At 48.5% G+C, this 22,253-nt stretch overlaps 1 protein-coding gene across 1 annotated transcript in view; it reads right to left on the bottom strand.

The window, feature by feature from the left end:
* Positions 1-22,253, bottom strand: part of Slc6a11 (solute carrier family 6 member 11) — a 118,994-nt gene that overhangs the window by 18,109 nt on the left and 78,632 nt on the right. The window contains exons 7-8 of the mRNA XM_041639958.1: positions 7,590-7,693; positions 3,035-3,159 (exon numbers count right to left, since the gene is read on the bottom strand). Coding sequence (XP_041495892.1) covers positions 3,035-3,159; positions 7,590-7,693 — 229 coding nt within the window. The remainder of the gene's footprint in view (positions 1-3,034; positions 3,160-7,589; positions 7,694-22,253) is intronic.

Below are 22,253 nucleotides of genomic sequence, written 5' to 3'. Positions count from 1 at the left end.
TGTGCACCTGTCTCACTCTCTGTGGGTTCTTCTATGTGATGCCTCCATCATGTGGTGGAGCTGCATAAGATACCACAACACCAGATCTCCCTTTCTCCAGAAACTATTATCAGCTTAAAAAAACCCCACTCTTTAGAAATTACCCAATCTTAGGTATTCTGTTATAGGAAAAGAAAATGGCAACAACTGGGGGTGTGGACTTGAAAGTTTTTCATATTTCACAGCGTGATTCTTTACTAATTCATGGAAAATTCCTATCCACCTTTTGTAGTAATGCTGTACACCCTTTCTTTTCTCTCTCTCTCCCTATCTCTCTCCCTATCTGTCTATCTATCTATCTATCTATCTATCTATCTATCTATCTATCTACACTATATACACACATATACTCACATAGTATATTTATACACATATGTGTGTGTATAATGTGTTGGGCATCTGCTTAAGTTTATGAGCATCACGGAAGTGCAGCAACTCTCAGGGGCCAGAAGACATATCAGATTTCCTGCATCTGACTGTGTGCATACACGTGTGCATGTCTGTGTGTGTCTCTCTCTCTGTGTGAGTATTGTATATGTATGGTACATGAATGTGTGCATGTGTATGTGGAAGCCTGGATGCTGGGTGTCTTTGCTTTCACTTTCATCTTTAGGGTCCCTGACTGAACCTGAAACTCACTGGTCTGGCTAGGCCTTCCAGCCAATGAGCTTCATGGATCTGCGTGTCTTCTCTCTCCTCCCTCCAAGGCTGCAGTTATAGGCAAGCTCCTCCACACTCAGCTTTTTTCACTCTTGGCGTCTTGTGCTTGGGTGGTAAGAGATTTACGAACTGAGCCAGCCCAAAACGTTTTAAATAAAAAATTACTTCTTTAAAAGATATAGAACTACTCAGTTTTCCTGTTTCTTCTGTGTCAGTCTGAGCCCACTGCCTTTTAAACATATATTCACCCATATAACCTGTGTGATCAAATCCAGGCGGAAGCTATTCACAGTGGTCCCTAGTGTTTATTATAGTCCTGGGGTCTGTAGATCTGCTTCTTCCTTCGCAGTCCAAAAGGAATTAAAAACTTTTTTTTACAATAGGGTGTGCACACGTGTATGTTGTGTATGTGAGAATACATGTAGTGGTCAGAGGACATCTTTGTGGAGTTAGTTCTTGTCTATCTTTATGTGGGTTCTAGGGATTAAACTCAGGTCTTCAGATTGTGTGGCTAGTGCCTTTATCCACTGAGCTGCATTGGACTCTGTGTTCCAGAACTTTTTTTAAAAACTTTTTCAGGCTTTATACAGCTCTATGTGGTCCTGGACATTGCGTATCAGGTGTAGACAGAAATTTCTGCTCCACCAGCCAGCTCCCAAATAACCACATGGAGACTTATTAATTATAGATGCTCAGCCGATAGCTTAGGCTATTTACTAACTAGCTCTTATAACTTAAATTAATCCATATTTCTTATCTACATTCTACCATGTGGTTCAGTACCTTTCTTAACATTGCAAGTTCATCTTCATTCTCTCTGCATCTCCTGGTGACTCCACCCTCTTTCATCCCAGTGTTACCTCAGTCTGGCTCTTCTGCCTAACTGCTTCCTGCCTAGCTTTGGCCATTTGGTTCTTTATTAAACCAATGAAAGCAGCCCATCTTCACAGTGTACAAAAGGATTATTACACAGCACTGGCCCCCTTTCATTGTTAATGGTAGTTGTGGTTTTGAATGAGAATTGCCCCGATGGGCTCATGCATTTGTACAGCTGGTTCCCAGCTGGTGGTGGGCTCATGCATTTGTACAGCTGGTTCCCAGCTGGTGGTGCTGCTGTGGAGTGTTTTAGGAGGAGCAGTCTTACTAGAGGAAATGCATCACCGGGGTGGGATCTGAGAGTTTATAGCCTTTCCCCCACTTCCTGCTGGCTTCTCTGCTTTCTAAAGGTGGTTAAAATGCAATCTCTCAGCTTCCTGCTCCTAATACCACGCCATGCCTTCCTGCCATGATGGACTTTCTATCCTTTGAAACTATAAGTCAAATAAACTCTTCCGTAAGTTGCTTCAGTAGTGGCATTTTATCCTAGCAATGGAAAAGTCACTAATACGTTAGCGAATTGTATTTTAGTTTTTTTCCTTGGTAGTTTTGCCAAGGAGTTATGACTTTTGTTCATCTTTTTATAACAGAGCTCTTGGTTTTTGCAATATTCCCTATTAATTGTAGGAATTCTCGTTATTATTCCTCTGGTCCTACTTATTTTGGGTTTAATCTCTGTCCCAGTATGTCGCCTATACTTGTAAATATTTCATGTTTGCTTGAAGAGAATTTTCCTTTGCGATTGCTTGGTACAAAGGCGTATAAATGCCCCTGCAATGGACTGAGGAGCTAAGCGCACCGTGAGGTGTATAAGGCAGCGCTCACCTCTGATGTCATCTACTTTGACCCACCCGCCTTGAGGACCATCATATCTTCAATACTCAGGACCCCCTGCACCTTCTCATCACAGTGTGCTTTCTTCAGAGTCCAAGTGCCATGCAAGTCAAGGAGGAGTTGTCATGGTGAATCATCTCCCTGACCACAGCTTGTTTGATTCAAACATAGCAACTATGCTTCGGGCTGTGACAGGTGTGACGATTCTATATGTAGAATGGATAAAGGAGGGGAGGTTAGGTCCTCCAGGCACAGGCGCAGAGTGTGCAAAGGGTCTGCGGTGAGGTGTGGCCCAGAAGGGGACAGTCCACAGTGGTAGGGAAGTGGGTGGGATGGCTCCAGCAGCCCAGGGCTGTCCAGGTTGTGCTGTAAACATGACACCTTGAGGCTGGGCACAGAATGGAGCAAGTCCAAAGTGAGTGATGATGGGGATGGGGGGGGGGCAGGAAACAGTAGCCTGGGAAGTAAATGAAGGCTTTGGCTTCCCAGTGAGGAAGGTCAGGGCTTTCTCTGCAGTTGAAGAGAAACAAACCCAGGACAGGAAGACTGCAGTGGCCACATTGTCCTCACCCCCTGGAAACCTCCAGAAGCTTGGGCTTTCCACATCTCACCTCTGCAGACTTACCTGACTCTGCCACCTCAGCAATAGGCACTCCTTGCTCATATGCCATGAAGCCCAGGACGGAGAAGATGGCGAAGCCAGCCACAAAGCTGGTGCCACTATTAAGACAGCAGAGCATGATACAGTCCCTGTGGGGAAGCGGTAAGAGGGGCCTGAGTCAGTGTGGGCAGAACAGACAGCTGCCAGAGCTTCCCCACCTGAGACGGGGGCTTACTGCAGGGCGGGCAGAGAAGCATACACTCTGACAGCCTCCCAGTTTCCAAACGACGTGTCTGTGGTTCAGAGAGGGTGGATAGCTGGCCTACAGTCACACAGCTTCCCCTGCATCGCTAGAAGACGAGGTAGGTCACAGGCAGAGGGTGTGAAGAAGGAGAGGAGTCTGGCTTTGTATGCCAGGAGAAGACTCAGGAGACAATCACTGCTCTGGCTACTGAGGAAAGAAAGACCGAAATAGTAAGATGGGACTATGCTCCCAAGGCACAAAGCTCAGAGGGTGAGAGAAGCCTGGTAAGTGACTAAGGATCATAGGCCTACAGCCCTAGTAGCTTTTAGGGGAGAGGTTTTGTGATGACACCCATCCTGGCTGAGCAGGGGAGAAGTTTTGTGGTAACACCCCTCCTGGCTGAGCAGGGGAGAAGTTTTGTGGTGACACCTATTCTGGCTGAGCAGGGAAAAGGTATTATGGTGACTTCCATTCTGGCTGAGCAGGGGACAAATTTTGTGGTGGTAATACCCATTCTGGCTGAGCAGGGGAAAGATTTTGTGGCGGCTCCTATCCTGGCTGAGCTCACTACCAAGCAATGCCCTGTATTCCACTCTACTCAGGTTCTGCTCAGTGGGCCAGCTCCCAGAGGAGACCAATCAGAGCAGTTGCTTTGGCTTGCTCTTGAGAGGTACTCACCAACTGGGAAGCACCAACATAAAGTCCCACTCAAGGAGAAACCAGACAACAAGTGATGGACTTTATGGAGATGAGGATGATGCCCCAGAGTCTTGTTCCACTCTCCCACAGGCTCTAGAATTGAGTCTCTGTAGTGCGGGCTCACAACTCAGATCAGGGAGCATGTCAGTGCCTTGCTCTGTGTGGGTGATCCTGACCAATGGTGTCCCAGGGAAGAGTGGCATCATGGCCTTAGCTCCTGGCTCAGGAGTTGGAGTTTAAAAGTCCCATTCCTACTAGATGCAGCCTCCTGCGGACACCACAGAGAATCCCCTTATATTCCATTAGACAAAAATCTGCCTTGGCCACCAACAGACTCAGCGGTGGGGCTTGAGGCTGGAATGGTCCGGAGGGCGAGCCTCATAGCTCCTGTGGCCTTGCGTGCTCTCAGCTAACACTATGGCTCTCTTCCCGCTCACATCCTGCACCCATCTCTAGTGCACTCTGGCTTACCCAGACCCTCTGCATCTCTCATATGCAGGACTGAGAACTCTCCTCTCTGCTTCTTGTACCATGCTTTTTGTAATAGAAGAAAAGGTAACACTAACGTTGGTGACAAACCCACAATGGCCTTGGTAATGAAGGCACAGTGGGAACAGAACTAGGCAAGGAATTAGAAGCCTGGCTATGAATCTCCCTGCAGGTCTTTTCTTTGGGGCTGACCATGATGAAGCATCTGGTAGCAGGGCCTCAAGGGCTGGGATTTTTGTTTGGTTTGGTTTGGTTTTTCAAGACAGGGTTTCTCTGTATAGTCCTGGCTGTCCTGGAACTCACTCTGTAGAGCAGATTGGCCTCAAACTCACAGAGATTCACCTGCCTCTGCCTCCTGAATGCTAGAATTAAAGGCAAGGAGTGACACCATGCCCTGCTGTCATGAGCTGTTTCTAATCCCCAACCTGGGAGCCGAATGGAACCTCCAGGTCCACTCAGCTGGACTCGGCCATGTGGCCTACTTTAGCACAGTAAGGACATTAGCTGACCTGATACAGACATTTGACTGGTATCTTCTTAACTGGACTTGTCTTCTATCATTCTTGTGAAATTTTCCCCCCACGGGAAGAACTCCCAGGGGAATGACTGTTTCTCTGAGCCTGAACCACAGGATGAACACACAAAGAGCAGATGTGAGCCTGACCCAAAGCCGAACCCACCCACTCATAGCCAGGACAGTTTCCCTTGCCGATCTCAGCCCCTGGGGCCCGGGCTATTTGTCATGAGCATTACAATGGCAGCAACGAGTGATCCAGGTCCATTTAGAGACCTCTTCCGACACAATGAATGCCAGCTGAACCGCTGACCCTTTCCTCTATCGAAAGCCCCATTTGCTCGGGAAGAAACTCAGCCCAGTCCAGGAGGGGACCACATTATTCCTGAGGCAGCAGGGACCCACTTACACATTAACTAGCATCGTCCTGTCCAAAATCCAGTCAAGGGGCCCTTTGCACAGTCCCATTAAGCCTAAGCAGCTCTGACGTATCCAACTGCAAGAATGGGAGGATCTGGAGAGGAAGGCATCACTCCATGCTGGCTACCCTTCTAGATTTCTCCCATCATGTTTAAGGTGCCTCGGTGCGCCAGCCCTGCGTTAGATCCTCCGAATCCCGAGACTGGAGATGAGGTCCCGTTGTCAGTTCCCAGTGAAATTATAGTTGGGAAGCCAGACCTCTCAGATTCCCTTCCTGGGGCCTCGATGACACTTCCTAAGAATCAAGGCTTCCCAGACCGGACTGTGGGTAGTCACCTTCAGCCACCATGTGGCTGGGGAAGGCAGACATCGCTTTCTGCAAATCCCATCCCTCCCAGAGGCCTTTCAGACTACTTTCTTGTCTTAGAGTTCTCAGGGATGTCTGGCCCCTTCAGCTCTGTATTCGGATGTCAGTCTCCACCTGTGAGCACACTCAGCCCCGTGAGGCTGGTCCCTGCCTGGCCGGGCTTTTCCAGCCCTCTCATGCCTTCCCCTACAGCTCCCTGCAACCTCTGGGGGAAGCTTATGTAACCAGGGCTTTGAAGTCAGCGGAGGCTGAGCTGGGCTTGCATGAGCTCCAGAGGCAACTAAGCTGTCGGGAGAGGGGATTAATTGACTGCTGGGCAGACCTGTTTGCAGAACAATCTGGAAACAGATTTTTGCAGGCATCTGCTTTGTTCCACTGAGCGACAGGGAGAGGAGGGGAAATCCTGCCCGCTGAGCTCTCGCCAGCAGTGGATAGGGACAGGTCCCTCTCTTAGCTCCACACCTGCCAAACGCTCTTCATTTACAGGTTGCTGGTTGCAAAAATCTCCCGCATTCAACTTTACATGTATGGTCTAAGCCCCGGAACACATACATGACACTAATATGGCTTCTAATTTAATAAATAATTTGTGTATTTTATTTGGGATTAAATAATACATAGATGATATCTGTACTAATTTGATTTTTTCTTGCTGGGATGGGCCTGGGATAGGGTCTCACTGTATCTTAGGCTGGCCTGGAACTCATTATGTAGCCCAGGCTAACCTCGAACTCACAGCAATCCTGTTTTAGCCTCTTGCATGCTAATGTTGTGTGCTAATATGCTTGGCTCTTCTGACTCTATTTTCTTTTTAATCATAAAAGCAACATATATCTATTGTTGTAAAGTAAGTAAGTAAAGATATCTTTACTGTATAGGAATAAAAAGAGGGAAAATCAGGCTTCTTAATGTGATATTTTTAATAGTTTTCTCTTTCCTCCAGAAGTGTGAGACGGTGTAGATTTTCATATGGTCCCACCAGTTACCCTCTTCTCTATGGACTCGATTTTAGCTTTCTACCATCTTTTCACATCCCCAAATCAGCATTCAATCCCTTAGTTTAGGATAGTTTCTCTTTGTGGCTAACTAGAATACAGGGTGGACACTTTCTCACTGGCTGTGCTCATGGTGGTACCCCATCACAACTCCAAAGTCTCCTTCCTACAGAGGGAGCTTCTGGGTTCTCACAGTGAGATACTCTGTCCATCCACCAGTAAGTATCCACCTGTGTGTGCCAGGTACTGGGTTCTTAGGTGTAAGGAATTCAATACAGTCATTGCAATCAGAGACCCCAGAGTGAGCTTATTTCCCCCACCCACTACTGAGTGTCCCTGGTCCTCTCCACAGGCCTGTCTCATGGTGTGCTGAGTGTCCCTGGTCCTCTGTGGGCCTCAGCCTCATGGTGGCACTCAGGCTACAGGTCTGTGAGGCTCCCCAGCCTTAGTCATCTCCCTGTCTGGACCCTATGTAGCCAGGAAGTCAAGAGAACTGTGGGCCAAGGAGGATCCAGCCACTCCAGGTGGGTCAAGAGAGGGCTCCATGGATCTGCGGAAATCAACAGGAGGCAGAAACAGAGTCCAGTTTGGTTCCTTACTAGCTGTGTGACCACACACAACTTATTGTATATGTACCTATGCTGCACACGCTGTCACTGTGGTCCTGACTGGGACTGTGGTGTGGATTTACTGTGATTCAGGGCAGATTCTGCTTGCGTGTGACAATTTCACAGCTCTGTCCGTGTGATCCTGGGGGCAGGGCCGGGCTGACGAGCAGCTCTCTGTGTTCTGGGCCCTGCACTATGGAAAGCTATGAGGCTTTGGAAGCTGTGGCCGTCAGCTGGGCTCACCTGTAGCAGTTGTTGTTATAGTTGTTGTAACTCCCCAGAGCGGTCAGGCAGCCCAGGCAGATGGCGTAGGAGAAAAAGATCTGCGTCCCAGCGTCCACCCACACCTGGAGGAGGGCACAAAAATGTGGGCATTGAGAGTCAGATGTGAGGGGAGGGAGAGACCAATGGGGGAAGGGTGAGAATTAGATGTGGGAGGAGGGAGAGTCAGATGTGGGAGGAGGGAGCTTGATCTCTGGGTACTCGCCCAAAAGAAATTCTGGGATGGGACTATCCAACTTCCTAACTTTTTTGGCAAATCCTATTAAAACATTTATATTTCTGGGACAACCTCATTAAAAGGAAATTTCCTTAATAAATTCTAGACTTTTCCAAGGGTTGTGGTTAGTAACCCATTACATAACAAGAATTTGGATGTTGAGCTGGACCCATGTGCACAAGCCTGTAAGCTTAGCACTAAGAAGGTTGAGGCAGGGGAATCTCTGAAAGTTCAAGGTCAGTCTGTCTACCTTAGTGACTAGGCTGGCCAGAGATACATAGCAAGACCTTGTCTCCAAAAAATAAATAAGTAAATAAAACCAGGTGAAGTAGTGCACACCTTTAATCCCAGCACTTGGGAGGCAGAGGAAGGCAGATCTCTGTGAGTTCAAGGCCAGAGCTACAGAGTGAGACCCCGTCCCCTCCCCACCAAAACAACAACAAAAACCACACCAAAAACAAAAACAAAGCAATCAATCAATCAATCAACCAAAATTGTATTTGCATATTAAAGGCCCTGACTCCAACGGTATGATTTTGTAAAAATAACTTAACATCCTCAATGCTAAATTTCCTCATTTGCCAAGTAGGAAAGGAAGAACCCTGTCAGCCTGCTCTGAGGCTGAGTGTACCAACAGTGAGCTCTGGGCACAGGTCCTTCTCCTATGCCACATCACACTTAAGTCCAAAAACACCCCCTTTTCTTGGTAATTGAAATTACCATGAAGACAAGGTCCCACAACTGTGCAGAGAAAGCGTAGACACAAGCTGACCCCAAGTACAGACCAGGTGTGTGTGTGTGTGCCCACATATCTGTGCATGTGTGTGGATTCACTAGCTTATAGAATGGATTCCCTAATGCCTGCTTCCCCGGGGTGCAGCCAGCCAGCAGCTTCTTAGTTACCAAAGTCCCCTCTGACTAAAATTCCTCTGGACAGCATGACCTCACTGTGGCAAGCACATGGACTTTTCAAGTACCCTCCCTTCCCCAGGCTCGAAGCTCAGCACCTAGAAGTCTCTAAGGAAAGCCACAGCTGAAACTCAAGCTGGTTTTGGGCTGGGCATCCAGCGCCACCTGGAGACAAGACTGAGCAATGAATACAGACAGTAGCAGCCTTTATTAGGCACTTCTGGTATGCAAGGCACCTTGCTGAACCTCTGCATTAAGACTGCCCTGGAATGTCAGCAGTCCTGGGCAGCCCTAGGCAGGGGGCACTTTTAGCCTGCTCCTAGATCCAAGTAACAAAGAGGACAAGTGACCTGTCCAAGACCACAGAACTAGAGCGTGATGGGTAGAACACACCCAGACAGACTTCTAGAGACACCAGCTTCAGCCCCCATGAGGTTCAAAACCATCCCCTGCATCTTTGTTCATTATCTCTACCTCAGAACAGGATTCTCTTCTAAGTCCTACAATGGATGTCTGCCTAGCTGCTGTCATTGATCGGGAGTGACATGTGTCTTTCTTCTTGAGACACCTCTGACTGGGAAGTCATTTCTGAAAGTGAGAACTCATCTTTCCTGGTGTTTGATTCTGGGTCCCTCAGACCATAGCTTTCTCTTGCACACAGCAGTATTGCCCCATAGCCTTCTGACCCCCAAATCATCCCCATTCCAGGCATGATCCCTTCTCGAGGATTTGCACACAATTGGAACAGGGCACCCTGTCTGAGTCTGCTCATATTTGTGAAAGCATCCAATGATAACATATGAGAAGTGTTTCTGACCCTGACACGAGTGTCTGCTGACCTCTTCTAACCCGGGCTGGCTGGCTTTAGAGTAAGAGCTAAGGAGAAACGCCATGAGAACATTAGTGTGTGTGTGTGTGTGTGTGTGTGTGTGTGTGTGTGTGTAATTCTGGTATATGAGGGGTATTTGGAAATAGAACACAAGAATGTTTGAAAAAAGTCATAGGAATCATTATTTTGTATTTACACACATGCACACACACACAGAGACTGTTTAGTTAAAGTTATACCACTTGGGGTAACCCCTCAATTGCCATAGACTATCTAATAACAGCCCCAATGCAGGCATGGGAAGCCTCCTTTTGAGATGATGGTCAGATGAGTCCATGAAATTCCCCTCAAAATACAGACTATTGCCATAGCCCTTGGTGCCTTCTAGAAAGAGAAGGTACGACCCCATTACTAAGGACACCACATAATTTTGAACACAGGAGGAATTCGTCTGGATCTGACCTTGAAGCCTCTGTAAGGACCAGCTCTCCTGGTCTCCTGGTATCAGAAGAGCCATGCAAGTTGCCAACGAGAAAAGCAATCAACAATAAACAATAAACAATAAACACAAACAATGATGAGAATAACAGGATATTCTGAAAGACACAATGACATGCATATCCTGGGGTGACCTACGGTTATCTAAGCGGACTTAAGGCCTGCTCAGCAGGAGAGAACTTGTGCCTGGCTCTACAAACCTAGCCAGCTATGCACAGCTGATGAGGCTGTGGGGCTCTAGAGGAGCAGCCACCACAGCCACTATAAAGCGGTGTGATTCCCAGCTCCTGTCAAAACACTGTTCCTTACTCCTGCAGATAAGCACAGCTCTCACCCATGAGAGCTTCTTTCTGTAGCAGAGACCATCGCAGAGCCACAACAGAACAACTGACCGTGGGTACCCAGCCCTAGCGGATGCATTTACGCAACATCCCTGCACCTAAGGCTGAGGAACGTCCTGGAAGAGGACATGGAAAGACTGGAAGAGCCAGAGGACCAAGACAGTGATGTGAGATAGTGTCTTCTAAAAAACAGAACACAAAGTGGAGATCGCAGGAAGAAAGGGCTGGATATGATAAAAATACTGCATGAAGTTCTCAAAGAATAAAAACATATTAAAAACGATAAACCCCCACAAAGCTCAAGAATCACTGTTGTGAATGGGGAGGCAGAGAGAGTGGTCGTGAAAAGGAAAAGGGATCTTCAAAGCAGCAGGAGCTTGAGGCTGCCTACACGTTGGTAGCAAGGGTCCAGCGGAGTAAAAATTGCTGAAGACTGAGGAGAGAGAATATATCATTAGTGCTGCTTCCTGCATCACTTTTCTCATGTTCCAATCTCTCTCTGGCAAATTCTTTCTATACAGAAAAGCATGCAGACCCCAGGGAGAGGCAGAACATGGCCCAGATGCTGACTCGGGCACAGAGTGCCCACTCCCAGTGGTGTCCTGTGAGATGCTTGGGGCTGACTGATCACAAGGGACTCACGCCTATGGCTAATGGTCCTGAAAGTCCAGCATTCCACAGAGCAGAGGGGAGAAGACCTCAGACTGGTGGAAAAGCCTGTTCAACCATCCTTCTATCACAGTCCTCAACTCTGAGTTAGAAAAGCTCACAGAACTTCTTGTCCACATACCCTGATGATGTGCACCCCAAAACCCATGCACGGGATTTTCACTTGCAGACAACTTTCTTGGAAGTTCAGTCTCCATCTCTTCCTTTAGAGTGGCTGGTCTTTGCATTCTCCTTGGAAACTTACTCCTTGTAGCTACAAATATCCTCCATTGTGCTGGTCCCCTGGAGGTCTCTCCACCTACCAGGTCCCGCTCACTAGCTCCTGCAGCTTTCTGAGGCTTGATATTAATTATATACTCTTTGGCCTATTAGCTCAGGCTTCTTATCAACTAACTCTTACATCTCAAATTAACCCATTTCTATTATTTTATATTTTACCACAAAGCTCGTGGTTTGTTACCTCTTACTTCTTGGGCCACTATATGGACAGCATATTATTGATATGTATTGATTTTTCTCACATTTAAAAAATTACAATTGTTTGGTGGTTTATGTATTATTTGTTGTGGGAATGCATGTGTGGGTGTGCATGTGTGCATTATGTTCCTGTAGTCAGGAAACAACTTGAAGGGTGTGTGTGTGTGTGTGTGTGTGTGTGTGTGTGTGTGTGTATTCTCTCCTCCCTCCATGTGAGTCCTGGGGATAAACCCAGGTTGTCAGGCTTAGTGTAAGTACCTTCCCGCACTAAGCCACCTTGCTGGACATTTCTTGCATTTTAACATATCTCTTTATTTCTGTGACTTGATCTTTGTTTTCCTCCTTACTAGGTTCTGTTACCTCTTGATACTCTCATGGCCACTCTTGGTTACTTTCATTTCATTTAGTTACTTTTCTTTTGTGAGTGGCCAGCCCTTCCTGGTAGGCTGTCCTAGAATCTCTGTCTCTTTCATTTGGCTCTGGGGTGCTGCAGGGTTGGGCTGTCCTGTGGCTGTAAATGTATTTACAGTGCATTCTTCACGCATGGGAACCCTATTCTCATGGCTTTCTTATCACAGCCATTTGTGATGTGGGACCATAATCCTCTTCTGCTGCCCTGCTGTAGTAGAGAGGGGATGTCACTGTGCAGAGGGATGGCGATGGCCCAGGGGATATTTTCTAGCCTTTGTAGTTCTAGGGTTTCCTCTCTGGTGGCTATCAGAGTCTTTAAAATGGTGGCAGTACCATTGATACTTTCTGCAGCCATCGTTCCTTATTCCTAGCCCCGCTCTTCTCCAAGATGGCTCTGTTCCCTCTCTGTCCTAGTCTCTGCCTGCTCAGATTGGCTTCTCCTTAAGGCCATGTCTCTTGCCACTGGGCCTCACCTTCCCCTACCATCATCCTCCCCCATTACCAGGGACTTGCATCCTGCATGGACCCTCTTGGGTTAGTCTAATATCCTTGGATAGACCACCAATTATTTGCCCTAGCATGGTGCTCTCCTCAGGGCAAGCATTTGTGAGTTCCCTGGGCTTGCTGGTGTTCAGCTGTAGTTTGCTTCCATCTTCTCCCTGCTCACACAGAATCTCCATGCTGTTGCTGTTCTGGTTCCTGAAGTCACTTCATCAACTAGAAGACCCTGCCAATCGCTTTTTCTCATACTTTTCTGGCTTCTCTGTTGGGGTTAGGGACTCCAGGAAATTTTAATTTAATTTGAATGTGTATTTGATTGATTTTCTTTTGCTGTCTTGTCTCCTTGGTTCTGAAGATCATCTTTAGAAGGCAGGTTTGAATGTGGAGTTCACAGAAGAGTACACAGATTTGAGCAGACAGCAAAACAGTGCAATACTCCAGCTCAACATGGTTCTCTTCTAAGTGAGCTGGGGATTCTTGGGGAGATGGGTGAAGTATTCATTTGGAAATGCAAGTTTGAGACATCAGGAGATTCCCAAGAGACTGCTGTAAAGTCTAGGGCTAAACACAGAAGTCTGAGCTAAAGTTAGAGAGCTGAAAAGCCCCTGAATTTTGCAGTAACTTAACACTCGTGACTGAATCCAAACCTCCCCATTGTTTACGTATGTGTATTGTGTTCCTGCTTGTCTGTATGTTCATGACACACATGCAGTGCTCATGGAGGCAAGAAGAGGGTGCTGGAGCCCTGGAACTATAGTTATAACTATAATGAACCACCTGATGTGAGTGTTGGAAACCCAAGCCAGGTTCCGTGTAAGTACAGTCAGTGTTCTTAACCAGTCATCTCTACAGCTCTGATATCAGCCTTCCTACTAAAGACACATTTATCTCGGGCATTGCAGAGCCCAGGCCAGGTTTCTTGAGAGGGTCCCAGGGAGAGCCATGGCATGTCTTCACATGGAGTCTGGGAGGTTCCTCACCTCAATAAATGGGTGCAGCAGATGTGCTTGTGGCTAAGAAGATGCCTTTGTGCCTGACTGCCAGCCTGGCCACTCTGAGTACACAGGAGTTTGTCAGTGAGCTGCTGCCGTTGTCATGGTGAGGACTGCTGGACCACACACGCGCACTGACTTCTGGGGGTTCAACTAGACACCAGCCTATTTGTCACCCCCACAGAGCCAGGTGCAGCCTGTGCAGGGGCTCTCTTCCACCATGACATGATATGGTGACCCAAGCCTTTACTGCCACCCCAATAACAGCTTCCTACAGTCTATGGACAGAGAGACAAGAAACTAGAAATTTCCTCAGGAAACTTTCTGGGACCTGTGGGGATTGGTTCCTATCACTTCTGCCCAGGCCATGAGGTTCCAACATAAAGGCAAGGGAGTCTGGGAAGTGTTACTAAGAAGAGGGAATAAATGGCCAGCAGGCCACATCAAATGATCTCTAAGGCATTATATCATGCCTGTACTTCTTATACTACTGGGAAGCATATATATATATATATATATATATATATATATATATATATATATATATGGAAGGAAGGACAGAAGGAAGGAAGGAAGGAAGGAAGGAAGGAAGGAAGGAAGGCAGGCAGGCAAGCATGGTGGCCCTGGAAGGATTTGACAATCAAAGAAAAGAGAGATAAAGAAAACAGGGAAACAAAGATTCCTGACCCCTCCAAGGAGTTGGGGATGCCTTCAGGAAGAGACTTGACTTAACATGGATCAAAGCAGACCAAGTTCTCAAGGCTTCCATGCACAAATCTGAGGATTTGCATGTTGTTCTTGATGGGTGAGTTCTGGCATCTCTGCTTTCACTGAAGAAGAAATCCACCCATTGCAGGTCAAACAGCTCTTAAAGGAGCCTCAGGACTGAGCCTGTGGCTTCCTGGGTCCATGTTTCAGAAAAAGGCAGGAAAGTCTGCTGGTCTTCAGCATGCACCTGGCATCCAGAGTTCCACAAAACGAATGGCCCTAGGTAAGTGGGTACCACACACATCAGCCCCTCTGCTTGCATCTCCCAGGAGCAGCAGAGATGTAGGCTCCTAGAAGAAATGGCTTTCGATCCCCGCCCCCGACACAAAATGAAGGGAAAACAGTCTCACTAAACAAACCCAGAGGAAGCCGGGTCAGTGGAGGAGAGGATCCTCCCCATGTTCTGCAGGATGAATGGGGGGCGTGCTGGCCCTGATGCAAGGGCAGCCCACATTCAGAGATTTTAGAGCAGATTTGTGTGGGAACAGGAAAAGCCCTTCACAGCTTGTACAACAATTGGTTCCAAGGAGCCCTAGCACATGGGTCAGGGGGCTACCTGCCTGAATCCCAGTGGGACCCTTGGGATTCAGGAAGGATAGCTGTAGCCATGAGGACAAATTCTCTCCCCTACTCAGAGGCCACACTGCCACAGTGTATGGCCTAGTCGGCAGGGATAGTACTCTACAGTTCACACTACAGCACTGAGTCTTGTATCTTCCCCTGGGGCTGGCACAGGGGATTAACCCATGGCACTTGGGGGAAGAGCACTGTGAACAGGAGGGACCGTGTCTTTCTTTTTCTCATACACACAAAGGATGGAATCAGGGTCCATGCCTAGGGACCCAGAAATGGCATCCACAGGGGACACAGCAGCCTAGTCATAGTGTTAAATGAACCTAGGGGTTCAGTGGACTTCACCCTTCTCCAGGACAGAGCAGAGAGAGACAGAGGTCAAGATCAGGGCTCTCACTGTATCCCTTCTCCTATAACACAGACACACGGACTGAGCTCTGAGAGTGAGGACCACAGTACGGACCACAATTCACCCAGCTCCTCCAAGTAGAGACGGAGAAGGAACAATATTTGGCAGAGACAGGCAGGTGAGGGAGCCAAGAGTGAGTTAAGAGACAAAGAGGTGTGCTTTTTGAAGGCATGGTGTGGGTCACCACAGCGAAACTCCCAGCCAGAACATACCTCTAGGTCAGCAAAGAGCTCACTGCTGGTCAGCCAATGGCTGTGTTCAGAGTGGAATTTACGAAGGCACAGTCATAACAGGTGTATGCTGACGGTGACCCTCGTCACCACAGTGGTTTCTAGGACACAAAGGCCTGGGAGAGTCATGTAGTGCATCCCAACTGCTCCCCCATCTCACCCTCACCATCGGAATTCTTCACGGGCAAGCCAGCAGCAAGCCACGAGAAAGAGGAGTTCTGCCCACTCAGTTGTGGGGAGACGGACCCTGGAATATTTGGACTTGGGAACACATGGCTCTGGGGACAAAGCCTGGTGGGGAGCTTCTGTCAGGTGCCTCATTCTGAGCCTCACAGGGATTGGTGGACAGCGCAAAAGCTTTGGGTGGGCAGATGAGGGTCAAGTTCTCACTCTTCTGCTGTCTTTCTGCGTGACCACAGGTAAGGGTCTTCATGTCTCTGGGCATCAGGTTTATCATTCATGAATGGCAGAAGAACAGAAGGTAATAACAGGGAACTGGACACCTGCCCCTCACTCTGATGCTTTTTTGTCAACTCTGGTAAGGAAACAAACTCTCACGTCTTTTCTAACATCCAACCTCCCTCCACACTGCCCAAGTTTCTGAGACGCATCAACACTGCACAGATACACCTGTTGCCTTTGGTCATGAGTGCAGAATCCAGTGATGGGTGGAAAGAGCCAGCCTCTCGCTGTTCCCAGGCTCCCTGCCTTCCCAATGCCCAGCGAAGACAATATGCGGAACCCGCCAGACCCAACAGCGCATGCGGCCTTTGGCTTTTGGGTCTAAAAGCCAGGATAGGGCTTAGTGACCCACAACCTTTCTTGAACATTTCCTTAAGACAGACAGACAGACACACACACACACACACACACACACACACACACACACACACATGCTTGCATGCTTGCATGCACGCACACAAACTTTTTCAGTGAAGTCCTCAATTGAAGCGAAAACGTAACTTATAGAGCCTGGCAGAAAAGGGCTGAATCGAAGTCTTTCTTTCCACCTTTTCTATTGGGAAGGAAGGCCTCTGAATGGATTAAAAGTAGGTTAGGGGAAGAATGAAACAGCTGTGTTTCCAGTGTGTACCTGACAACGGCTTTTGTGGAAGTGAATAATTACATGAGAATCGCTTCCTTCCCACCTCTTTCTCAGCCTCCTCGGGGTTGCTAGGCGCCCTCGCTCCTTCTCTCTGCTAATGCCACATACAGAAGCAAGTGAATACAGTATGGCCATTATGAGGGGCCTGGAGTCCAGGAGAAGGATTCAAACGCTCCTCCCTGGTGGCTTCGATGGGGAAGAAGGTTTGGGGGTGCTGACTTCAGATATATTTAAATGCTAATGTACTGGGCTGGCTGGCCGGGCAGAGCCAGCAGGATGGTGGTGGTGGGAAGTGACAGGGGATCTTGGCTTGGCACCCCACTGGAAACATGTTCTGTTGCTTCTCGAGTGGGTGCCAAGCCCTTTCCTGGGCAGCTGGCCTTGGTCACCTCAGGACCTGCCAGTAAAGTGTCAGCAGGCTGAAGGCTGAGCCGTGGGCAGTGAGGAGCTGGTTGGCTCGGTGTGTAGGGAGTTTGGGTGTGTAGGCTGACCCTGGTAGCCCGTGTGTGTGCAGTGGTGGACAAGGGTCATTGTGGCTGGACCTTTGCCCAGGATGTTGAGCGGATGTGTCTGAGGCACAGAAAGAAAAGGGAGGAGTGGATGGGTGGTGGATGGCACCAGGAACATGGCAGTGGCCTTTAGTGTCTTATGTAGTAAAATCCTGGGGTCTGTGTACGCCTCATGAGAGGTGCTGAGCCCTATTTTTCAAGGGCTCAGCAGAGACAGTACAGAGACAGAACCCTTTCTCAGTTGAGCCTCCCCTAGGTTTGTTTATGAGTTCAGAGGTTCCTAATATTAAGCCAAGATCTTCCCCATCAGGATGTCTTCATTCTAGATAGCACATTCCCACGCAGGACTTGGTATGCATACATAATCCCCACTGGCTCCCACTATCAGCTACAGGTGCCCCCTACCACTGTGGACACCAAGCTAAATGACCTGCATCAAAGGTCCTTGGCAGGGGTCTGGGCTGGCAGCAGTAGCCCTCACCCACAGACAGCACAAGGCCAGTGTGCCCTGGACCAAGCCAAACTCTAGCTCCCAAGTCCAGCCCTGAGCTGGCATACTCTCTTGTGTCAGCCAAGCTGGCCATAGGACGAAATTTTAGCCCCTTCCCCTATGACCACATTCTTTCCTCTAATAACTGTGGAACTGATTCAAAGTCAGGGCTGCTTTGTGCTCTCTGAGGGCCACGGGCAGTATGGGGTCTCATCTACAGAAAAGGCTCACTTGGGGTTGGAGGAGAGACAGAGTGCAACTATCCAGTGGAAGAGAGCCCACTTCGCTTTGTCTGCCTGCACACAGAGCAGAGACCTCCCAGCATGTCATTGTGTGTCTGCCTGAGCAAGGACGGAGCTCCATGAGCGCATCCAGCCCTTCGCGTCCCGTCTGGACAGTTTTCAAGAGCAGTAGCCACCACTTCTTGAGACTTGGCACACAGGAACACAGTCCTGGAGGTCTATGCAGAATCCTAACTATAGGCCATGTGGGAATCTTTTGGACTGGAAAGGCAGGGCATCTGGGTTCCATTCCAGATAGTCCCTGAAGTTCTTGTGTATTATCCCAAAGCTCTTCTTTCCCCCATTAGTCTTGGTTTCCTAATCCATAAAGTGAAGAAACCAGACAGCAATGAAGATGACCAGTAAGTGACAAGCGTATCTCACTCTCACTGCTGCCCATGACAGACATTACTAATCAACCACACTCTCTTCTGTCCTTAGTACAGCTATGATGAAGAGTGTCTGCCACTAGCTAGAGCTGCAGTAAGTGACAAGCGTATCTCACTCTCACTGCTGCCCGTGACAGACATTACTAATCAACCACACTCTCTTCTGTCCTTAGTACAGCTATGATGAAGAGTGTCTGCCACTAGCTAGAGCTGGCAATGGAGCAAAATGCAGGAGATGATCGTCCAGCCCTGACATCTTAGGCAAGGAAGTGATAGATAATTTCTTGTGCCCATTACAGAAACAATGGTATGCTCCCAGAAATACACATTTTTAGTGGGTCACTAGTGTATGCATGGCCTGGAAGGCTGGAAGGAAGCAAGATGGCAGAGATGCAAAGGCCCAGAGATTGGGAAAGCTAGGATGGGACTGGAATTGCCCAGCAGGGGTACTTCCAAGCAAGGGGGTGAGTGTGGGGTCAGGTAGGCCTCCCAGAGTCCCCTGGAGTCCAGTCCACGGAGCAGGTACCAATTTATCAATGCATTTTTGGTTGAAAGTTGTTCAAAGTTACCAATCAGGAATGTGCCCACGGGACTCGCAGGGAGGCCACAGGGACAGACTACTCAATCCTGTGATGAACAGATTTCTGACACTGAGTGGGAACACACTCAAGTCCCTAAGGAGCCTCCTACAGATGATCCATGTTGGCTGGGGACTGCAGATAGTCACAGGAGCCAACGAGCCTCCTCCCTGCCTGAGAGTCTAGATCAGGATGAGGCCCCATAACTGGGTCCGATGAGGAAGCAGGTGATGGAACCTCTACACTGCTCTCTAAGTCTGGGCAGATGATCTCCGAGCTTCTCTGCCGCCAAGAAGCTGAATGGCTGCGGAGACTTTCTCAGTCATGTGTCCTGACCATTATCCAAGCGGCTTCCACATAAGAGCATTCAGGAGTTGTCAGATCCTCAAGACCCTCTGCTCAGGGTAGCAGGTGTACAGGACAAAGGAACTCAGGCAAGCACCGGGCCTGGTGGACACAGGGTCTGTTAGACTGGGTGGGAACCTCAGCTCTTCTGGGAAACCTTGGAGAGGTCAGTTCTTGGAGCCTCAGTTTCTCTGTGTGGGTGACGGCACAGTCGTGAGCTGTCAGGCTGCCCTCACGGTTCATGGCGGTGCTCACACAAAGGGCTCACAGGAAACACCAAGTGGCCAGAAAAGGTCACTACTATGTATCTTTAAAAAGGGCTGTTGAAGGCCTGAGTGTGTAGTCTTGAGCTGAGGAAGAAGAAGAAAGTGTGTTTTCTAAGCCCTGCATGGAGCTGTCCCTTTTCCCACCCCAGCCCTAGTTGTGGAGGCCGGGCATCCAACTACCACCCCTGTCCTGATTTCTTTGGAGACCAACATCTCTTCTCCCAAGGGTAGGGAACACTTCTCAGCAAGTCAGCTTCTAAGGCTTCCTTCGGGGTCCCTGGGTCTCCCTGGAGCCAGGTCTCTCAGGCAGCAGGCAGCTCTTAGGAGTATGAATGGCCAGATCAAACTAATTAACACACACACTCCCTCACCTACTGGGAAGCCTGAGGTGAGAACATTGTAATCTTCTCTCTCAGTGTTTTTCAAGTTGACCATCTCTTAATTTTTACTGGATACCAGTATCAGGACCCTCCCCCTATACCAAAATGCCAGGATGCTCAGCCCTTAAATTAAACAGTACACCTCCTACTTGTCTCTCAGTAACTGGAAACACCTAATCCAACTCGACTCCCATGGAAGAGTTGTTGTATAATGTTTGGAGGAGAAGAATAAGGGAAAGAGGGCCTTCATGCTCAGTGAAGATGCAGTTTTGTTTATTGAACCGAGATTGGCTTAACTTGCAGACTCCTGCCTTCTATGAGTCTAACCTCTTCAGATTCTACACAGAAGTCGGACCTGTCCTTTGGTGCCTTCTCTGAGATCTCCAACATTCCAGGGAATTACTGCCATCTCTACCTAGAGCAGGTTCCAGAGTCCCCAAGTGGACTACCCAGCCTCTGCTTCCCCAAATTCTGTGTTCCCATGGTTCTTGAAGTCCAGCCTCCAGCAACCCACCCACCTCCTCCCAAAGTACACTTTCAGCTCTCAGAATCCTTGCCAAATTGCAAGACCACCTTGCCACCTGCTCACACGGCCTGTTCCTGGCTCATCTGATGAGAAGGGCAACAGCTTTAAAAGTTCTGGAGACCTTGGAGTCTCACTGACATGGCAGTCCACCAGGCATGCACAGGGTTGAGGATGCAGCCTTCACAGGCCTAGGAGCAATAGCACAGCTGGCTGCCACTAGCTCAGAGCCTTGGGGAAGGAGTGCTGCTGCCAGTCACAACAATGTCTGGAGGCAAGCATGCAGGAGAGCTGACTTCTTCAGGAAGACAAATAGGAGACATGCAGCTTTGGCTACTCACCCTCCCCAAAGAGTCTCTGTGGCAGTGTCCCGGGCCTTGGGGCAAAGGCAGAGAAAGCAAGCTGAGATCCACTCACGCCTCCGTAGGTGACTTCCCAGCCCTATAGCTTGGACAGCAAAACTAAGAATGGTCATTAAGACGATAAATCAAGAGATAAAGGCTGATATGTCCCGGGAGAAGGGCGTACAGGTCTACAAATCACTTTAAACTGCAAAGGAGATAAATTGGATGGATGGAGGGCTGGAGAGGTCCAGGCTGCATCGAACACAGTGAATGCGACTATAGAATCTGGGGGAGGGGGTGCTACCTGTAGTGATGGCTTGCCTCCTATGAGAGTCTAGATCCTTCTACATTAACAATAAGCATCTTAGGTGATAGGCCTCCCTGAGGAGTGGCATCCACTGCATGAACATGAGGATACCCTCATGCCAGGACTAGAGACTATATTGCCATTCCCAAGAGTAGCATTGCAGACTAGAATCAGATACAGGTTGCTGGCTGTTGAGTAGCCTTTGCCATGGGTCATAAGATGCACAATTGAGGCTTAACTGCCTGTCCAGAAAGAACCTGTCTGAGTAGGAGGAATTACAATAAGGAGACATGGATGCTACACTTCTATATTATTATATTAATTAGCAGGAAAAGTGTGTGTGTGTGCGTGTGTGTGTGTGCATGTGTGTGTAAGGAGGGGGAAGGGGAAGTGCTGGTCTGCCATTTCCTACAGCTAGCAGGGTCTAGGAAAAAGAGAGAACAGTTAAATCTGCTGAAGATTCTTTACTGGGACACAGACACTCGGCAATCAAGAGAAGAATCAGATTGTGTATATATAGAGAGAGGCAGAAGTGATGGAAAAGAGCCCATAGGTCTGATCTTTAACAGAAGAAAGGAAAACCCCTTAATAAAGGCTCAGTACAGGACATGGATAATCAGAAATGCTCATTGGATTGCTTAGATAGGGAAAGACTTTGAAACAAGAGCCAGAAGAGCTCTCACAGCCTGGCTTGTGAGGTTGTAGGATGTGGGAATACAGGTCAGTCTGCGTGCTGAGGACGTGGGCCCATCCTCCCTAGAGACTAAGGCTGCAGAATCTGGCACAACACAAAGGAAATCAGTTCCTGATGCACTGCCTCACAGAACCACGTGTGACACTTGGCCATTGTCAACTAACTTCCCCAAGAATATCGGGGGGTGAGAGAGAACAGAGGAAGGGCAGATATTACTGAGAGAATCGGGCATGAGCAAAGTGGGGCTTGATGCCCAGCTCACCGGCCTGCGAGGACTGCGTTCACGGAAGAGCTAAGAAAGAAGACTTCAGCAGGGACCTTGGGGCTGTTACAGTGGCTTCTCTGGGGTGAAGTGCATTCTTTGTAAACTTCACAAGAGGTTCTTGTGCACCTGTGATTTAGACTGGCATGTAAATTAGGTTTGCAAAGTGCTAAACCAATCAAGAGATGACAGAATAGAAAACAGAGGGGCATGTCTGGGTTACTCAAAGGTGACTGTGGCGAGATTTATATAAAGCTAATTTTCCCAGGAAAAAATCCTGACAGCTAAATACTTTACTGGAGGGAACCTGGATGCTTTGAAAGCCCAA

The sequence above is a fragment of the Microtus oregoni genome, unplaced genomic scaffold, assembly GCF_018167655.1.
Source record: "Microtus oregoni isolate MIOR12 unplaced genomic scaffold, Mior012 000002F_ref0000024, whole genome shotgun sequence".
Taxonomy (NCBI): domain Eukaryota; kingdom Metazoa; phylum Chordata; class Mammalia; order Rodentia; family Cricetidae; genus Microtus; species Microtus oregoni.
Note: the sequence above shows the minus strand (reverse complement) of the source record. Positions and strands in the feature narration are given on the sequence as shown.